The sequence below is a fragment of the Oikopleura dioica genome, chromosome PAR (genome assembly GCF_907165135.1).
Source record: "Oikopleura dioica chromosome PAR, OKI2018_I68_1.0, whole genome shotgun sequence".
Classification (NCBI taxonomy): Eukaryota; Metazoa; Chordata; class Appendicularia; order Copelata; family Oikopleuridae; genus Oikopleura; species Oikopleura dioica.
The window spans coordinates 4,140,826-4,157,358 of NC_137293.1; the positions used below are offsets into that span (position 1 = coordinate 4,140,826).

At 40.1% G+C, this 16,533-nt stretch overlaps 4 protein-coding genes across 4 annotated transcripts; 2 read left to right on the plus strand and 2 right to left on the minus strand.

Moving 5' to 3' along the window:
• Positions 1-5,599: 5,599 nt before the first annotated feature.
• On the minus strand, positions 5,600-8,011 carry LOC145702288 (sodium-independent sulfate anion transporter-like). Its single transcript, XM_081779507.1, has 7 exons — positions 7,506-8,011; positions 7,243-7,353; positions 6,548-7,138; positions 6,213-6,456; positions 6,020-6,171; positions 5,852-5,976; positions 5,600-5,808 (listed from the first exon to the last, which is right to left on the minus strand). Exons 1-7 carry the CDS (start codon positions 7,660-7,662, stop codon positions 5,614-5,616), a joined length of 1,575 nt encoding a protein of 524 aa, XP_081635633.1. The 5' UTR covers positions 7,663-8,011; the 3' UTR covers positions 5,600-5,613.
• A 2,673-nt stretch (positions 8,012-10,684) lies between these two features.
• LOC145704324 (putative ammonium transporter 1) lies at positions 10,685-12,975 on the plus strand. The gene is made up of 6 exons (XM_081781772.1): positions 10,685-10,863; positions 10,909-11,296; positions 11,368-11,772; positions 11,814-12,178; positions 12,221-12,485; positions 12,527-12,975. The coding sequence occupies exons 1-6, from the start codon at positions 10,747-10,749 to the stop codon at positions 12,895-12,897; spliced, it is 1,911 nt and encodes a 636-aa protein (XP_081637898.1). The 5' UTR covers positions 10,685-10,746; the 3' UTR covers positions 12,898-12,975.
• A 576-nt stretch (positions 12,976-13,551) lies between these two features.
• Positions 13,552-14,532, minus strand: LOC145704783 (uncharacterized). Its single transcript, XM_081782252.1, has 5 exons — positions 14,417-14,532; positions 14,264-14,376; positions 14,135-14,217; positions 13,809-14,094; positions 13,552-13,772 (listed from the first exon to the last, which is right to left on the minus strand). The coding sequence occupies exons 1-5, from the start codon at positions 14,488-14,490 to the stop codon at positions 13,660-13,662; spliced, it is 669 nt and encodes a 222-aa protein (XP_081638378.1). The 5' UTR covers positions 14,491-14,532; the 3' UTR covers positions 13,552-13,659.
• Positions 14,533-14,746: 214 nt separating this feature from the next.
• LOC145702591 (uncharacterized) lies at positions 14,747-15,688 on the plus strand. Its single transcript, XM_081779823.1, has 5 exons — positions 14,747-14,921; positions 14,982-15,098; positions 15,142-15,335; positions 15,418-15,497; positions 15,540-15,688. Exons 1-5 carry the CDS (start codon positions 14,825-14,827, stop codon positions 15,619-15,621), a joined length of 570 nt encoding a protein of 189 aa, XP_081635949.1. The 5' UTR covers positions 14,747-14,824; the 3' UTR covers positions 15,622-15,688.
• The last annotated feature ends 845 nt before the right edge of the window (positions 15,689-16,533 follow it).

Consider the following 16,533-nt stretch of genomic DNA (forward strand, 5'->3'; position numbering starts at 1 on the left):
CTGGTACTTTGAGCTCCTTATCTAGGAAGAATGTAGGCCAAGATTAGCCAGTATCTAACCCTGAGCATGCCCTGTTCTATCATCATCATACCAGGCCGTTTAAACACGAATACTTCTTGATGAATAAATCGTCATTGAGCAAAGTGTCTGACTCAAAATTTCGAGAATCTGTAAGCTCCGATTAATCTGACTCCAAGGCTGTTGCAAATTCTTGAATCTGTTCCGCGGGAAATCGGCAGGAAGGATTATCCCGTTCATTGGTTAGCAATTCCTCTCCTTATCTCCTCTCTTATGCAACATGAGAGCACAATTTTCTAGCTTGGGCAAGATTCGGGCTATTCTTCTTGAAGAGCAAACTTCTTTGGTCCTCCGAAAATGGAGCGTTTCTAAATTTAGAATCGAAACTCGACTTTTTCGTGACGCAAATTTTTTCGAGATAGTCGGAGCTTTGCGAAAGCCATAAATCTATAAATGCTAAATTTTTATTTCAAGTTTTTAAGCGTTTTTGATTACGCTTATTAACATAAAAACACTTCAATTTTTGCCGCCTCGACTTCATACAAGGCAAATTTCAAAAGAAAAAAAAATAAAGGCCAGATCAATAGAACGATAGAGAGAAGGAATTTAGGTTTCAATGCCGAAGTAAGAAAAAAAATGCTGAGATCAACGTGTCCGTTAGCAGTTTGATTTGGTCAGATGGAATTTCGATTTGTTAAAAGAAGAAGAAGAAGCTGGTCTGCGAAGTGGTCCTGAGAGCCGAACAGCTCGAGGTATTCAGCTGCGGTTGATGCATGGCGACCCTTGTGCCGTCTCTGAGCTGATTGCTTGTGGTCGCCAAGAACCGTTTCTTTCCAGAAATAAGACTGCCATCTTGTTTTATTGAGGATAATTTACAGATTAAAAGAAAGTGCCAACTCTTTCTTCGACAAACTTTGCGCATTCGTCGCGGAATTCCAAGACAATAGAATTTCCACAAAGAGCAGCTGTTGAAGGACAGTTGACAACTCCAATGTTCGTATGCATCGGCCCTCTAGGAGAAATAAATTACAGAGAAAAAAAGAGATAAAACGAACAAAAACTCAAAAAATATCGACAAAACTTGATTCAATCTGCAAAGAATCGTATCCGTTTTCAGATCACTTCCAAGGATGTAATTGTTCAGCGAATCTTCGAATTGATGAAATACTTTGGTTTCTGAGATCAGAGTTGCAAATTTTGATTAATTTTTTTGAGCTGAGCTGAGCTGACCTGAGTAAAGATTTCTCTGTGCTGAGCTGAGCTGAGCTGTTTTTTACTGTTTTTTTGGTAGTAAAATTGTATTCAAATCATTGAGCCGAGCTGAGCTAAGTGATAATTTTCTGAGCTGAGCTAAGTGATAATTGTCTGAGCAGAGCTGAGCAGAACAGATCATGTTCGAAAATTATTGAGCTGAACTGAGCTGAACTGAGTGAAAATTGTCTGAGGTGAGCAGATCAGATCATTTTCCAAAATCACTGAGCTTAGCTGAGCTGAGCAGCTCAGCTCACTCAGCTCAGCAAATTTGCAACTCTGTCTGAGATCATGAATGTCAGATTCGCGAGGGGGTATTGATCCGAATCATAGGTAATAACTGATTTCGTCTCAGCTGGAACTCCCACAATTCCTTGGTTGACGAGCGGGACTTCTCCATTTTGATATGTCTGGCCCCAGTTCGAATTCAAGCTTAAAATTTAGCAAAAGATCATTGTTAAATAAAGAGCTTACCATTCTTTTCCTGGTACAGTTGTTATCTCTGCACTTGAAAATTTGGCTTCGAAAAAGCTCGCTATTTCGGGATCATATTTTTCGAATCCATATTGAACGCCGTATCCCAAAAAGTAGAAGGTATCGTAAAATAACATCTGGGCATCTTACTCTTAAAACTATCCGAATCATTAATGCTGACCTTGTTGATGGACTCGTAGAAATATTTCTCAGTACAGTCAGGGTAGCAGACATTCTCGATATTCGCCGTAAAATTGACTCGCTCAAATGTTCCATTTTGAAAAAAGCATCCCGTGTCTTTGGTTTGGAACATCTGAACGGGTTTTTCTGAAAAGTGGTCGTTGTTGGTCTCGTTTCTTTGCTGATTGCGGGGGTAATTGATGATGACGACGATGGGCGCTCTGTGAAAAAAAGTTCAAAATTTTGAAAGAAAAGCTCGGAATTCCGAAGCTACTTTTATTTGAGAACTTTTGATAACAACGGCGTAAAAAGTCAAACACCAAAAAATCAGAATCTTCTCTTCTTTTCGCATTTTATTTTAAATAACTAAAAAAATAATACGAATTTTGCCGATTTTTATGATCTTTTCTCTATTTTAGGAGCGAGATAGAACATAAATTTTTATTTCTGGCGCTGAAAAGAAATTATTTTAGATATGATCATGCTTTTATTTCTATTTTGAGATAATCAAAAATAGCCAACAACTCTTTTTGAATAGTAAATCGTCAGACAATTAGTTTACAAATACAAAGACAATTTTAAAATATAAACCGTTTTGATCATGACGTCTTTTTTCTTTTTTAGGAAAGAGATCATATGCATTGTTGTAACCGTTACAATGTAACGTTTCTTTTCAGAAATAAGTTTATTTAGTAGTATCAAGAGAAAGTGCCAAAGTTTTCATCAACGAATTTCAAGCATTCTTCGCGAAACTTGAAGACGATTGAGCTTCCGCAAAGAGCACTTCGTGATGGGCAGTAAATAACGCCGATGTCTGAACGTCCAGGTCCTCTGAAACATACTTTAAAAACAGTCCAACGGGCATTAAACGAACAAATATTCGAAAAAAGTCGTCATAATTTCATTCAATCGACATAGAATCGTGTCCACTTTCATTTCACTTCCAAGGCTATAATTTTTCAGAGACGCTTCAAATTGATGAAAGGCCTGGCTTTCTGAGACGGTAAGAGTCAAATTAGCGAGGGGAAATTCATCCGAAGAGTAGCTTATCACGTGGTTTGTCACCTCTGGAATTCCTTCTTCTCCTTCTTTTATGTGTGGGACTTTTCCGTTCAGGAAAGTTTGCCCCCAATTCGAATTCAAACTAAAGAAAGAGGACTTTTAGATGATCTAATATCAAAAAACTACCATTTTTTCCCAGGCACGTTTGTTTTCTCCGCGGTTTGAAATTGGACATCGAAGAAGGTTGCAATTTCTTTGTCATATTTCATAAATCCGTTTTGAATTCCGTGTCCGAAAAATTGAAATGTATCGTAAAACAACATCTAAAGAAAGCTTTCTTCGTACAAATAAGATTTGAAAATGGACCTGGTTGATAGACTCGTAGAAATAAGACTCAGTACAGTCAGGGTAACAGACATTTTCGAGATCCGCTGTAAAACTGACTCGCTCAAATGTTCCATTTTGAAAGAAGCATCCCGTGTCTTTGGTGATGAACATTCTGACCAGATTTGCAAATTTTGATTAATTTTTCTGAGCTGAGCTGGACATTTTCAGAGGTCATTGAGCGGAGCTGAGCTGAGCTAAGTGATAATTGTCTGAGCTAAGCTGAGCAGATCAGATCATTTTCCAAAATCACTGAGCTGAGCTGAGCTGAGCGACTGCTCAGCTCACTCAGCCAGCTCAGCTCAGCAAATTTGCAATTCTGATTCTGACTGGCTCTTCTGGAGATCCATCGTCCGCTATTTCGCTCGTTGGGGTCGAGAGCAAATGCGAAGGAACCTGGTTACAATTTATGATGATAACTATTGGCGTTCTTTCACAAAGTTCTGGCAAATTGGAAAAGCTAATAATTATTTTTTCCCTTTTTAAAAATAAGTTTTTAAATTAATTAATTTTAGAACTTTTCATGATAACCCCGTAAAAAATCAGGCACAAAATCGCCAACCTCTTCTCTTCATTCTTAATTTTCATTTTTGACAAAGAATGTAGAAAAATAAGGACGATCGAGCGGATGTGATGAAGATCAGTCAACGCTCGAATAGACGGAGTAATTGTGAAGGAGGACGTTATAGAGAGAAAATCTTGATAATTTTTTCTCTCAAGAAAAGTGTTCTCAGAATATTTCATCTCTTGTACTCTTCGTTAAAACGGTGAGTTGCTAATTTATCTTTGCTGAATTGAGAATTATCCACCTGGTACGATTATTTCTATTTTATAATGTTTTCCAGCTTAAAAAACAAAGCTTGATTGACGATTTCGAAAATATAACAAATTCAGAAAGAAACCATAACTTATGACGGTATTTATTTTATTCAATTTTTGAAGAATAACTAATTTTGCAGCATCATCATTAGCCCAGCAAAAAAAAGAGTCCGCAAGGCTGCGACTCCATTGCCAATGGCAGAACTTGGAGCAGAAAAGAGCTCTGCAAGTCGAGCTTTGACAGCATCCAGACCTCCTCGAACGTCGATTTCGTGTTGGAGAATTTCGTTATCAGTTGTTTCCAAAGTCTCGAGAAACTCATCTGCTCCTCCAACGACGTCTAAAGCTTGCTTGATCAAGGGTTTATTTAGATCCGCTTTTGAATAAAACATTACTTTCGCTAACCCTCTCCTGAGCCGTATCTGGGTGCGCTCCTTTCTCCATCACCCTTTGAAGGACTCCTACAATCACAGAATTGTCCTCTGCTTCAGCCAAGTTTGCTGAACCAAGAGCAAAAACGGCCAAAAACTTAAAAAGCTTCATTTTCTCTCAATCGTGCAGATCTGACGCTCTGATTCCTAGCTCCTGATTATCATCAAATACGATACATTTTATAGCAAGCCGTCCAAGGGAATAATAATAAAAATACTCGGATTTTGCAAAATCGGCGAAAATATTTATTTATCACGCCGATAAAATGATTGATGTTAGGTTTCAAACCAGAGTCACATTTAACCTTTGACGCTCGGTTTAATGAAGGGTACTCTTTGCCATTTCTTCTTATTAGGAAATTGGATAGGGTTTCTCAGGAAAATCAGAAAGAAATTCATGATAAGCAGTTTTTATAAATAATTTATTGGCTTATTTTTAGGGTGGGCAAAAAACGGAGGCCAAAAATTGGCCTGCTTTTTGAGTAAGAAATCAGAAATGGTACTTTTTTGCCAACCCTATATTATATAGGCTATATATCTATGTACAGATGACGTGAAAGGTCGAAGCTCTAGAATTCTGCAAAGGACTCATCTTTCTTCATTGACCCACTTGAGCTCAGGGAGCTATCATCACCATCACCTTCATATGCTTTGTTAACCATTTCGTTTTCATTTGATGGAAGTCCGCAGTGCTAGAATTATTAACAATAAACTCTTTGTTGTAATATTTGCTTACCTCCAGCATTTTGAGCTGTTTCTCCTTGATATTCTCCAACTCGAATCTGAAATCCGGATGCAGCGTTTTCGAAAAGCTTAGAGCCTCGCAAATTGACTCAGCAGCGGTTGAATCAATTGCTGGAACTCGCGCGAAATCGAGGATGACAGTTTTCTCTCCATTCGAGAATTTTGCGGCGATGGCGTTTATTGTCGTGAAAAGAGTGTCGGAAGATGGGAAAAGGAGTTTTCCCTCGAATTCGATGATGTTTTCGTTTTCTTGTTTTTGTTCAAAATGATTTTTTTGATACGAAAAAATGCGATTTTTAATTAAGAGTATTTATGAACAATTTCCTTCTTCATCGCTCTCTTCAATCTCAACCTTTCCTCCGAGCATGGGGGTCACGTGCCCCGAGAGCACCATGCAAAGATGAACGATCGTTCCCAAAATGATTCCAACAGAACTTGAGTGGAGGCAGACGATGAAAGTGACGACGAATGGAGCCATGTCCGTCCTTTTTGTTCCCCACAAATGCTAAAAAACGATGCTCAGCGGCATTAAAAAAGGAAGAAAATACCTTGATATCAGCCCACGAGAACAGATTCGCTGCAGAAACGATGATAACAGCTCCTAAAGCCGCGGAAGGGACATAAACAAACAAGTCGGACAAAAATGCAGTTGCTACGACCACAATGATCGCCGCTTGAATTAAGACATTTGATGAAAGAAAAAGAAGAAGGTTTACCGAACCAGCCGGAAATCTGAGTAGCGACGTTTGCAGAATAATTGACCGAAGATCGAGACATTCCAGCAGAAACGGGGAATGATTGGAAGAATGAATTGCCGATGTTGCTGATTCCCAGGGCGATGAACTCTTGAGTCGGGTCGATTGTGTACCTGAAAGCATCTATTTCTGATCTATTTATATCTTTTGTTACTTTTCTTTCTTAGCAAATGCTTTTCCGAGTGAAATCACTTCTAGATAATTGACGATTGGGACGACTATGAAACCGGTTCCGATCGCGGAGAAAATTGCCGATGTTGTCACTTCGTACTCGAAAGTCGATCCGTTGATTTCCGTGTAGTTATAGAAAAAGCCACCGAAAGAGGGAACCGCAGGGAAAGGGAGGGAAACGTCTTGGATCATCGTCATTGTGAACATGGTGCAAGTGTCGTTCGGATCTGAATCGAATAAGGGTCTGGAGAATTTTAGAGTCGATAAAATATCCGCTTTTTGAGCCAGTTAAAGACCCTAAAAAGCGAGAAAACTTACTTTTAGGGAATTGAGGGATGCATTCTTTCTCCAAAAATCTATCCACTTCTTCCGGCGTCGTCCAGATCGCCGTCACCCCCATCATCAAAATCGTAATAATCGCAGCTTTTGCCGTAGCTGTGAACCACAAGACCTTGTCCGTTATTCTTCCACAAAGGCTACTCATCAGTTTCGGATGCCCACCATATCTTGCTTTGAGTTCTTTCAACAAAACGAGAACGAAGATGGAAGAGGAGCCGATCGCAAAGTCGTACCAATTTGTATGGCCGGTAAAAACCAGCTCGCAAAGTCGGTAAATCTTCATCACGAAAAAGTCTTCCTTGACTTTTACCCCGAAAATCTTCGGCAGCTGATTGAGGGGAATCGTAAAAGCGGCGGAATTGATGAAGCCGGCCAAGACAGGACCACTGATGAAATTGACGATCGAGCCAAGATCGAGAAGACCAACGACGAAGAGAATGGAGCCAGACATGAAGGCAAGCACGTGAGCAAGCTCTGGAACACCGTCGGTAGCGTCTGGTCCAGGAACAGGCCAGTCATCGGGTCGTTTGAGAAACTGGGCGATTAGGGCAGCGGAAATGGCAGTGGGGCCTTTTTACGAATGAAAAATGATCTTTCCCCTGTTTTTTAACGAAGGATCTCTAGAAAATTCTGTTTGTATAATTATGAGCATTAATAATTGTTTGCACCCGTGCCGATAGCAGTGTGGAATGAAGTTCCCAGCAAAGTGTAAACAGAAACGGCGAAGAATGAAGAGTACAAACCAAAGTAAGCCGGCAATCCAGCCAGTTCAGAATACGCAAGAGCTAAAAATGATAACTTTTCTTCTCTAGAATTTTTTTTCAAAACAATAATTGATGTAAAAAAGGGCTTTTTATAGATTTTTATTGTCTAATTAACTTTTGAATTCTACTTTGAATCTCTGATTAAATCGGTGAAAGAGTCCTTAATTGATTACCTTGTGGAATAAGCATCAACCCAATCGTAAATCCCGCAATAACATCTCTTATAAAAAACTCTGGAAACTTGTAATCGAGCAACCATTTCGTGATCGGAAAAATTCTGTTGTAGTGAAATTTCCTCGCCAATTTCTTTTTCACTGACTCTTTCGCCATTCTTTTTCTCTGTTTTTCTCAGTTCAAATCACGGGCAAAAATCGATCTGTTTTTTTTTTCTTGTGAAATTGCGGTCAAGAAATCGCGTTTTGGATTGATCTTCTATTTGGAGATTTTGGCAAAGAGGGATTCTTATATAAGGTCAGTGTTGAATTTACGACGTTCCAGATCGAAATTCTGTATCTGTCAGAAAGCACTCCCCCGCGCCCTCTGCTACGCTCTCACAAGCTCTGTATGTTCTTCTGAGATACTTAAGTTTCAGAATGATAAAAAAAGAAAACAAGTGCGAACTGAAAAAATGAACAAACGCAAAACTGATCCGCGCAAATAAACTGTTTGTTTTGGCGCAATTAACTTGTCTAAAATCTTTCTTTTTCTTGTAAAATCATCATTCCTTCGGTAGACATACGAGTCTCCACCAGGGCTGGCAAATTAGGGTCCTAACAGCCGCACTACCGAAAAATTGTTAGGGTTCTAACTCAAAATTAGTGCGAATTAGTGCGGCATCCCCGTCCTACCCGTCCTATTTTTTTTCCTTGATATTTTTTCGTCTATTAGGACTGAATCGTCGCCCTAACCGTACTAATTTGGAGGCTCTTTTTCATCATCCAATCGGCGCGCGCTTCCCACGAGGCGCGGAGGACAAATTGGTGGAAGATTGAAAAAAGAATGGAGCTGAATGGATGAGAAAAACGAATGACCCGCCATGATTGGCGGACCAATAAGCGCGCGCCTCTTTTAGGACGATTTTAGTGCGGCTTTTTCCAACTCGTACTACTCGCACTAAAAAGTTATAAAATGAGAGTTAGGGTTCTAACAATAGGGTTCTAACTCAAATTAGTGCGGCTGGCGGGACCCTAATTTGCCAGCCCTGGTCTCCACCCTTAAATTTATCAAAAAGGCTCTATTCGGCAGAAAATGCGAGAAAAATTACAAATTTCTGGACATTTTTCAAGCCTGACGAACGCAAAATTTCGAATTTGACCAAAATTTTGGTCGTTATTTTATCAATTTTAAAAAATTGACGATTCTCAAAAGTTTGAACCTTAGTTTTATTTAAAGAACTTCGCCGAAAAACATTCAAATTTGAAGATACTTAAATTTTTTATAACACAAAACGGCCTTTTTATAGGAATTTAAAGAAATTACAGAGAGCGCTAGATCATTACTGTAACATCCAGCAGGTAAAAGCTTATGTAATTACTGACTCTTATTTTTAACTTTTCAAAATATTTGATTTTCTTGGCAAAATAAACCATGAGCAAAATATGGGAATCCAAAAACAATGATTGTTTTCTAGAAGAATCGAAATTCTCCTCGTTGATATCACCACCCGGAATATTTCTGCCATTTACACCTCGCTAGCCGGAAAGTGTTTTACGATAGAATCTGTTAGCCAGATTGCTAGAACGCCTCGTAAAACTGGCGGCGCTGTATTTGTTTATGCTGACCTCATTCAAGAGCCCTATCGGCCTCGTATATTTACTTACGTTGTGAAAATGTTCCAATTCAAGTTGCTGCACTTTCATCTTTGCTGCGATAGATTTGCTGCACCGGTGAAAAGGGAACAGAGGAAATTTGCTTGCTCTACATTTTCAAGTGATCCGAATTGCAAAAAATTTGGTGCAAAAGCAAATCTTTATTGAAATAAAAAGAAAAGAAGAAAGAAAAAAATCCGAAAAATCTCGGAGACATGAAAAATATGATCATTTTCAGGGCTGCAACCCTTCGTATTTCTGACATCGTTGTATTCGCGTTTCGTGTTTTTTTGGATGCTCGCGCGCAGCGATTGGTATTTTGAGCAGGATCCGTTGTCGTCATTTTTTGATTGGTCGTTTTGTTTGACCGTCGTTTTTGATTGGTTCTGGCTCTTTCTGGCTTTATTCGCCAGGCGTTTTTTTTTTGATTGGACCAAGCGGGTCGCGTCGGTTTTTGATTCGTCAAGGCGAATGTGATAAAATGTCGACCACTTTTATCACATTCTTGCGTTTAACATAATTTTATACAAGTAAATACGGTTTTTTGGCGTTTGTATGAATTTCGAATTGAAGGTTAAGTTTCACTGAATAATTCTAAAAAGAAAAGTTTTAACCATTTTCCGTTCTAGAGCAATTTTATGCCAAAAATATAGTTTGAGTACTATACCGGCTCAGGAAAGTCCTGAAAAGAGAAAAGTTGTTGTCCAAAAATCATCATCTTATCCAAAGCAGGGGTCCGTTATCCGTGTCGGTTCATCATTTTCCAACATGTCATTAGCAGCCGGGATAGCTCGAGTAGTAGCTGCAGAATAGAGTGAGGCGGATGGCGCGCTCGTGGACGGATCGGCGGTGCCGGACAAGCAAGTCCTCTCCCGACAGAAACTGAAAGAAATGAAATGAAAAGAATAGGTTGTTGACTTACCCGTTTTGAGCGCCGCAGCACTTGGGTATCTTCGTCAATGCTAGAATTTTGGATTTTCGAATCTTGTTTTTTGAGATTTATATATTATATAGCTTTTTATATATAATTTCAATTATATTCATATATTTCAACCTTGGTACATAAAAAGCGGCAGCTAAGACTGGCAAAAGAAGTGAACCCATCATGACCATCCTGAAATAAGAATTTTAGGGCAAGAAAAAATCTGTAAAAACCTGTATGAACGGAGAACCGGACGAATTCCAGCCTGCGAAATGGATAAAATCAAGGTTGAGAAGTGAAACAACGCGTTTTATAGTCAAATTATCGCGCGGGAGGTGACGTTGAGGAATATTAGACGGGAAGGAGGAGGAATTGAACGATTGATCAGATGAGTTCTGAAGAATCGGGCAGATATTTTGGGAAGCAAAACAACGACAGTTCCAAAAGAAAACTTTCTGGGGTAAACTTTACTTGGCACGCTTATCGGCTTACTTTATCCGTGTCTGAGAAATTGAGTACAAATCAGTCAAAACAATTGGCAGGTGCTTTTGAGAAATTTTTACGCGCGAGCGCCTTGCCAAGTCGATTGCTGATTTTGATAAAGAATCCGCGAAATCGGTGACTTATATAAATACGGGCAACTCCCACTATTTTTCATAAAGGAAAATTAGTGAAATCATAAATATGGAGAAGGATTCTTTTGGAGGAAACATGAAAGATTTACTGGATTTTGAAACGATTCAGAGATATTTGGCAGCGAAAGAAGAGGAAGAGAAAGATTGGAAAGAATATATTTATAATGTGAGTATTTAGACTATCCTTGCAAAATCAAATGTCCCTCTTTAGGTCTTTATTATTATCAACGGCTGCACAGTCCTCTTCATGCAGTGTGGTTTTGCCCTTCTCGAAGCCGGAGCAGTCAGATCAAAAAACGTCACCAATATTCTCCTGAAAAACTTCCTCGATCTTCTCATTGGAATCGTGATTTACTGGGCGTTCGGATTTGCATTTGCTTATGGAAAAGTGAAGGTCAAGGACGACTTTGGGAACTACACCGGATATTCGAAAGCGAATCGATTTCTTGGGCACAAGCACTTCTTTTTGATGGATGAAGAAGATTTTGGGACGGAGTTGCTAGAAGGATACCCGGAGAGGGTGATTCATATGGGCTCTTTTTACGGAGAGTTTTTTTATAATTTCGTTTTTGCGGCGACAGCTACTACAATTACCTCAGGTAAAGGAATCAATCTAATAACAATGCTAGAAACAATATGTATCTCATTTCTTCATTCAACTTTTTGATAGGCGCTTTGGCTGAGCGATGCAAAATGTCAGCATACTTCATCTACGGCATCATCCTGACCGGTTTCCTCCAGCCCGTAACTGTCCACTGGACCTGGTCCAACGGATTTCTTCTTTACCCGCAACAGTATCTCGATCTCCCTCCAGAAGTCTACTTCCGCGATTATGCAGGTGGAGTCAATGTTCATGCTGTCGGCGGCCTTGCTGGTCTTGTCGGTTGTATCTTCATGGGGCCAAGACTTGGAAGATTCGACACAACGAGAAAGTATCATATTCCAGGACATTCAACGCCGCTGACTGGCCTTGGCGCTTTTATCCTGATGACTGGTTTTCTCGGAATGGTGCTTGGTCATGGACAGAATATTGAACTTTCAGCTACGAATATTGTCCTTGGTGGTGCTACATCAGGTTCGGGTTTTTCCTCAATGGGCTTTTTATCAATAATTCAGGGCTAACTGCAATGATGATAAAGTGGATCAAACCTCGCCTCGCCGGCCACTCCCGACACAAACAATATTGGTCGTTCCTCATCCTCGTTGATTCCACCCTTTGCGGCATGGTCGCCTTATGTGGCGGGTGCAATATCGTACCCCCGTACGGTGCGGCTGTGATTGGCGTTCTTGCTTCCCTAGCGTTTCTTGGAATCGAACATCTGATGATCAAATTTCACATAGACGATCCTCTCGGTTCGTTTGCCACGCATTTTGGCGGGGGAGTCGTTGGTTGCCTCATGACGCCGTTTTTTATGGTCAAAGAACATGCCGGACTTGATGGCATTTTCTTCTGGGAAGGGTGCGATAAGGACTTTGCGAAGGTAAGAATTATTGATTCGAAAAGAAAGGGCAATTTTTTCTAGGGTCTTCCAGGTTGGGAAGACGGAGCTTGTCTTTACTCTCCATTCTACCAGCTTGCATGGCACATTGTCGGCCTACTCTGCATTTTCGTCTGGACGATTGTTCTATCTGTCATCGTATTCGGTCTTCTTTGGCGGTTCGGCCAGCTGCGCGTCAACTCAGACTTGGAAATTCGAGGCATCGATATTAAACTTCACGGAGAACCGGCTTATCCAAATGCTGCATATGGCCATGGATGGGATAATGAAGGCGATTTTGCTTTAGAAGGTAAGAGCTCTTCTTGAAACAATAAAACCAAATTTTTCTAGTTCTTGAAGTTCGAAATGGTCTTGATGGGCAAGCAGCTCCAACGGCTCCTACTGGCATTCATTCAAGAAGAACAGTCAAGGCCCTTATCAACCCGAATTTGCGAGAAAACTGGGTGAACGAAATCCGACCAGGAGGACTTATCGAAATGACGATCGCAGAGCAACAGAAAACGATGAAAGTCCTGAAGCATCTTTTAGAAGAAGACGTCGAAGGCGATGTTTCTCTTGGAATGCCCATGGATACATTCACTCCATTGTCTGTCATCGGCACAGGGCAGCTGCAGGAGCGACTGAAGCAGCGAGAAATGGTTGCATCGACTTTTTCAAAAGATGGAATTCCGAATCCTGCGTGCGACATGCGAGATGATTGAAGTCAATTTACTGTAAATAGCGCTTTTCACTGTACTGACTGAATAATTTCTGATTGAAACTAAAATATACTAATTGATAAATTTTCAATGTCGGGGCTCGAATTCGATACCGGGCACGCGAACGATTTCGGAGTTCGAAGTATTAGTTTTGACGTTAGTATTGAATTCGATTCGTTGAGCACTAGTAGATTAGAAATGAGAAAATTTTGGGAAGTTCAGAAACATCACTGACAGAAATGAAAATCTGCTTGAAAAAGAACAGGAATCCAATTTTGACCGTCATTTGAGCCAATAACTTCTGATCCCAAAAACTCGTCGTTTTCAATATGAACTCGCTCGACAGGATAAGTTCCATCAGCAGATTTAACATAGCCAGAGACAACAAAAACGTAATTCCCAATTTTTATAGCAGAAGCAGCATCATAATTCTTAATTTTTATGATTAACTCGTAATTAATTATAATTACTTACACTCAGAACTTGTCCAAGGATATTCCAGACATCGTCCTTTAGAATCCAAACATTCTTCGACACCTCTTCATCATCCTCTCCACCAATCAATAACAAAGACCCGGAATCAAGGCCAGTCAAAGTATGCCCATTTATTTTCCTGAAATCATCGATCTCTTTTTAAAATCCGTGAAAAATCTTGCCTTGGATGGTCGGGAAGAGAAGCCCATCCAGTTGAGTTGTAGGTCTCAACCTTTTGCGCACCACTTTTGTAGTAGCTTCCGACTGTAGTTGGCTGACCCTTGTAAAGCCCTAACTTGCCCCAGTCATGATTGTTCTGGGCCGAATGAGTGGAAGAGACACTTTCTCCGTCAAATATTTCACAGGCTTCATAAGGTCCGGGAAATCCGGAAAGCAAATAAGCGCTGAAAAGATTGATAAACAGCTAATCTTATTCTAACCTTTTGTTCCATATTCAATCGCAAGTGCTGCGGACCCATCATAAAATCGGTAGCTTAACCTCGCTGAAATCAAGCTAAAACTGCATCCGACGAGTTTTCCTATCTTCTGATTGTCCGCGTTTCCTCCAAAAATAAACAACTCATCCTGCAAAATAGCAAAAGGTGAACCAGCGACAAAGTCATTTGAAGGAGCGTCTAATTGGGGAGCAACAATGCTGATGCCATCACCAGAATTGATGTAAGAGGAGGTCAAATCATTCAGCAAGACGGCGAAATGCATGTTTGACTAAACTACTGTCCGAAAAGAAGAGCGGTAAAAAACTTACAAGATCGTCGGGGCAGATCGGGTTTTCACAGTCTTTGCATCCTTGAGGACAATTCTCTCCACAGGGACACGAATCCAGGCAGACTTTATAAAAAGAAAAAAATATAATTTCAAATTTCAAAGGACTGACTTTCGTATGATCTTTCGCAAGTTGTGAGGCAGAACTCATCCTCACAGGACAGCCGACATTGAGTGTAAACGATTCGACAGTTGCCATTGCATTCTTCTTGAAGTTCTTGATCTCTTGAATCATTTTAGTAATCAATTTAGGGCTCAATCTTACGGGCATTTGAGAAGACCTGCTCTAGAATCGATTATAGAGGCGTGAAAAGCCTGAAAAAGATTGAAAATAATCATTTTCTCTTGAAAATAGTGGAAAAAAATCGAGCTAAAGATACGAATTTTTCGCTAATAATTGATCAGATCATAAACGAGAAAAAACATTTGAAATTTTTACGGAAACACATTTTGTTTGAATAACCATAAAATTTTGAGTTCGAGAAAGTTCAGAGCCAAAACTGTAAAACCGGACTTACATGATCTCCGATTCTGTCTAAATTTCGCGAAAACATGCATCTGGCGCGAAATCAGCAAAGCCATTTTCGCATTTTTCTTGGCGACCCTCTCATTCCGTTTTATTTTAAGTTTTCTGAGTTTCAATTTATTTAAGTTTCAATTTTACGTTTTCAAAATGCCACCGCGAGGGAACGATACTGACGTTGAAGAGACGACTAGTTGTGATATCTACGAGATTATTTCGGAAATAAAAGGACTTCAGCTTGAAATAAGTACGAAAATTTTCATCTCAAAATTGAATTCTATGACCCTTAAATTCATCCCTTTTTTAGAAAAATGCGACGCGAAAATCGACTTGTTGCCAAATCTAGATCTGCCCAATTCGGACTACTTTGGCCCGCCGCTCCCACCTGATTATGAGAAAAATAATTTGGTCCAATACATCGAAGGTATGCCAAAAGAGACGGTTAAAGGCTGAAGTCAATTTTTCAGAGCCAAGCTCCAACACTTGCGAGCAGCGTGGATATGGTCGCTTCAAATGCGAGTGCGGCCGCTCCTGGGGCAGCAGTTTCAGTTACCTCGGCTACGCGCAAACCTGCTTCACCTGCGGAGAAGACGTTCAGCCCAGGGAGATAACGCAGATTTCATACGATAAGAAGCAAACCAAACGACGATTCAAGGAAATTGTAAAAAATAACCCCGTCATTTTAAATAACTCGTCATTTGAATTGAAATTTTCATCATTTTTTTACAATTTTCGAGCCGGAGTGGCGACGATTTTCGCACTCCTACCAGTTCTGCGAAGCATGCAAGCTCAACCAATGCGCCTGGCGGCCCGAAGAATTCAGGTTTGCTTTGAATAGAGATTCCTTTTCATTATCTTTCTGTAGGACCAACATTCGAACCTTCACTAACGTAACACCCGTCGGCGGCAAAAAACTAGAACCGAAGAGTTCTCGCCGAAAGGGCTAGCAAACCATCTTACTGCCAATCTATTAAATCCTAATTCTGTTTTTCGAATAAACCAATTTCTTTCAAACTTCGGATTTTTATTCATGATCTGGCAGACGATCTTGTGTCTGAATAGAGTGACTATTATCGCTTTCTGTCAGGCGCAATAATTTGCAGGAACTTCGTAAAGAATAGGGATGTAAGTATAATATGTAGGAGTTTGAATTACAAATGTATTGATCAATTGATTGTCTTCGAAATCAAGTCGTTCGATTCTGTGTGGATATGATTGGCCAGAAGCGATGAAAATCGAGTTTTTGATCATTATTGCGGACCCAAAAGAGAGTTCCTTAATCAGGGGTCTAAATATCAGCCAAAATTCTAGGGCGAAAGCGAGCATTTTTTTCCAATTTTGTGCGAAGCGAAAGCGAAGCGAAATATCATTGAAGATTGCGAAAAAAACGAAAATTTTTACGCTTGAATTGATATGCATTCTCTGGCAAGAATCTTTAGCGATTTCTAATTGCTAATTAGCCACTCAAAAGCGAAGATGATGTCAAAAACCTATTTTTGGGGCAGAAAATTGCAAAAAATCTGTTACTGTATTTTTTTTGGCCCGTCAATGTAAGCCGGTTGGTTGGTCTAACTGTTGATAATTCCAAGGTAGTAATAAACTCGACAGCAGGGGTGACCATTCGGGCATCGGGCAAAACGGACAATTTTCGGGCAAAATGTGTTCGGCCGGGCATTCGGACGGCTCAGCCCCTTAACTTTTACTGGGCAAAAGCGGGCATTTCGGGCATTCGGGCAAGTTGGGCACTACCGGAAAATTCCTAAATTACGCATTCTTTACAATTTTTTTTGCTCTCTTACTTCTCTAACTGAATCAAAAGCCCTCAAAACTTATTTTTCTAGCCCTGGCGGTCATCTTCG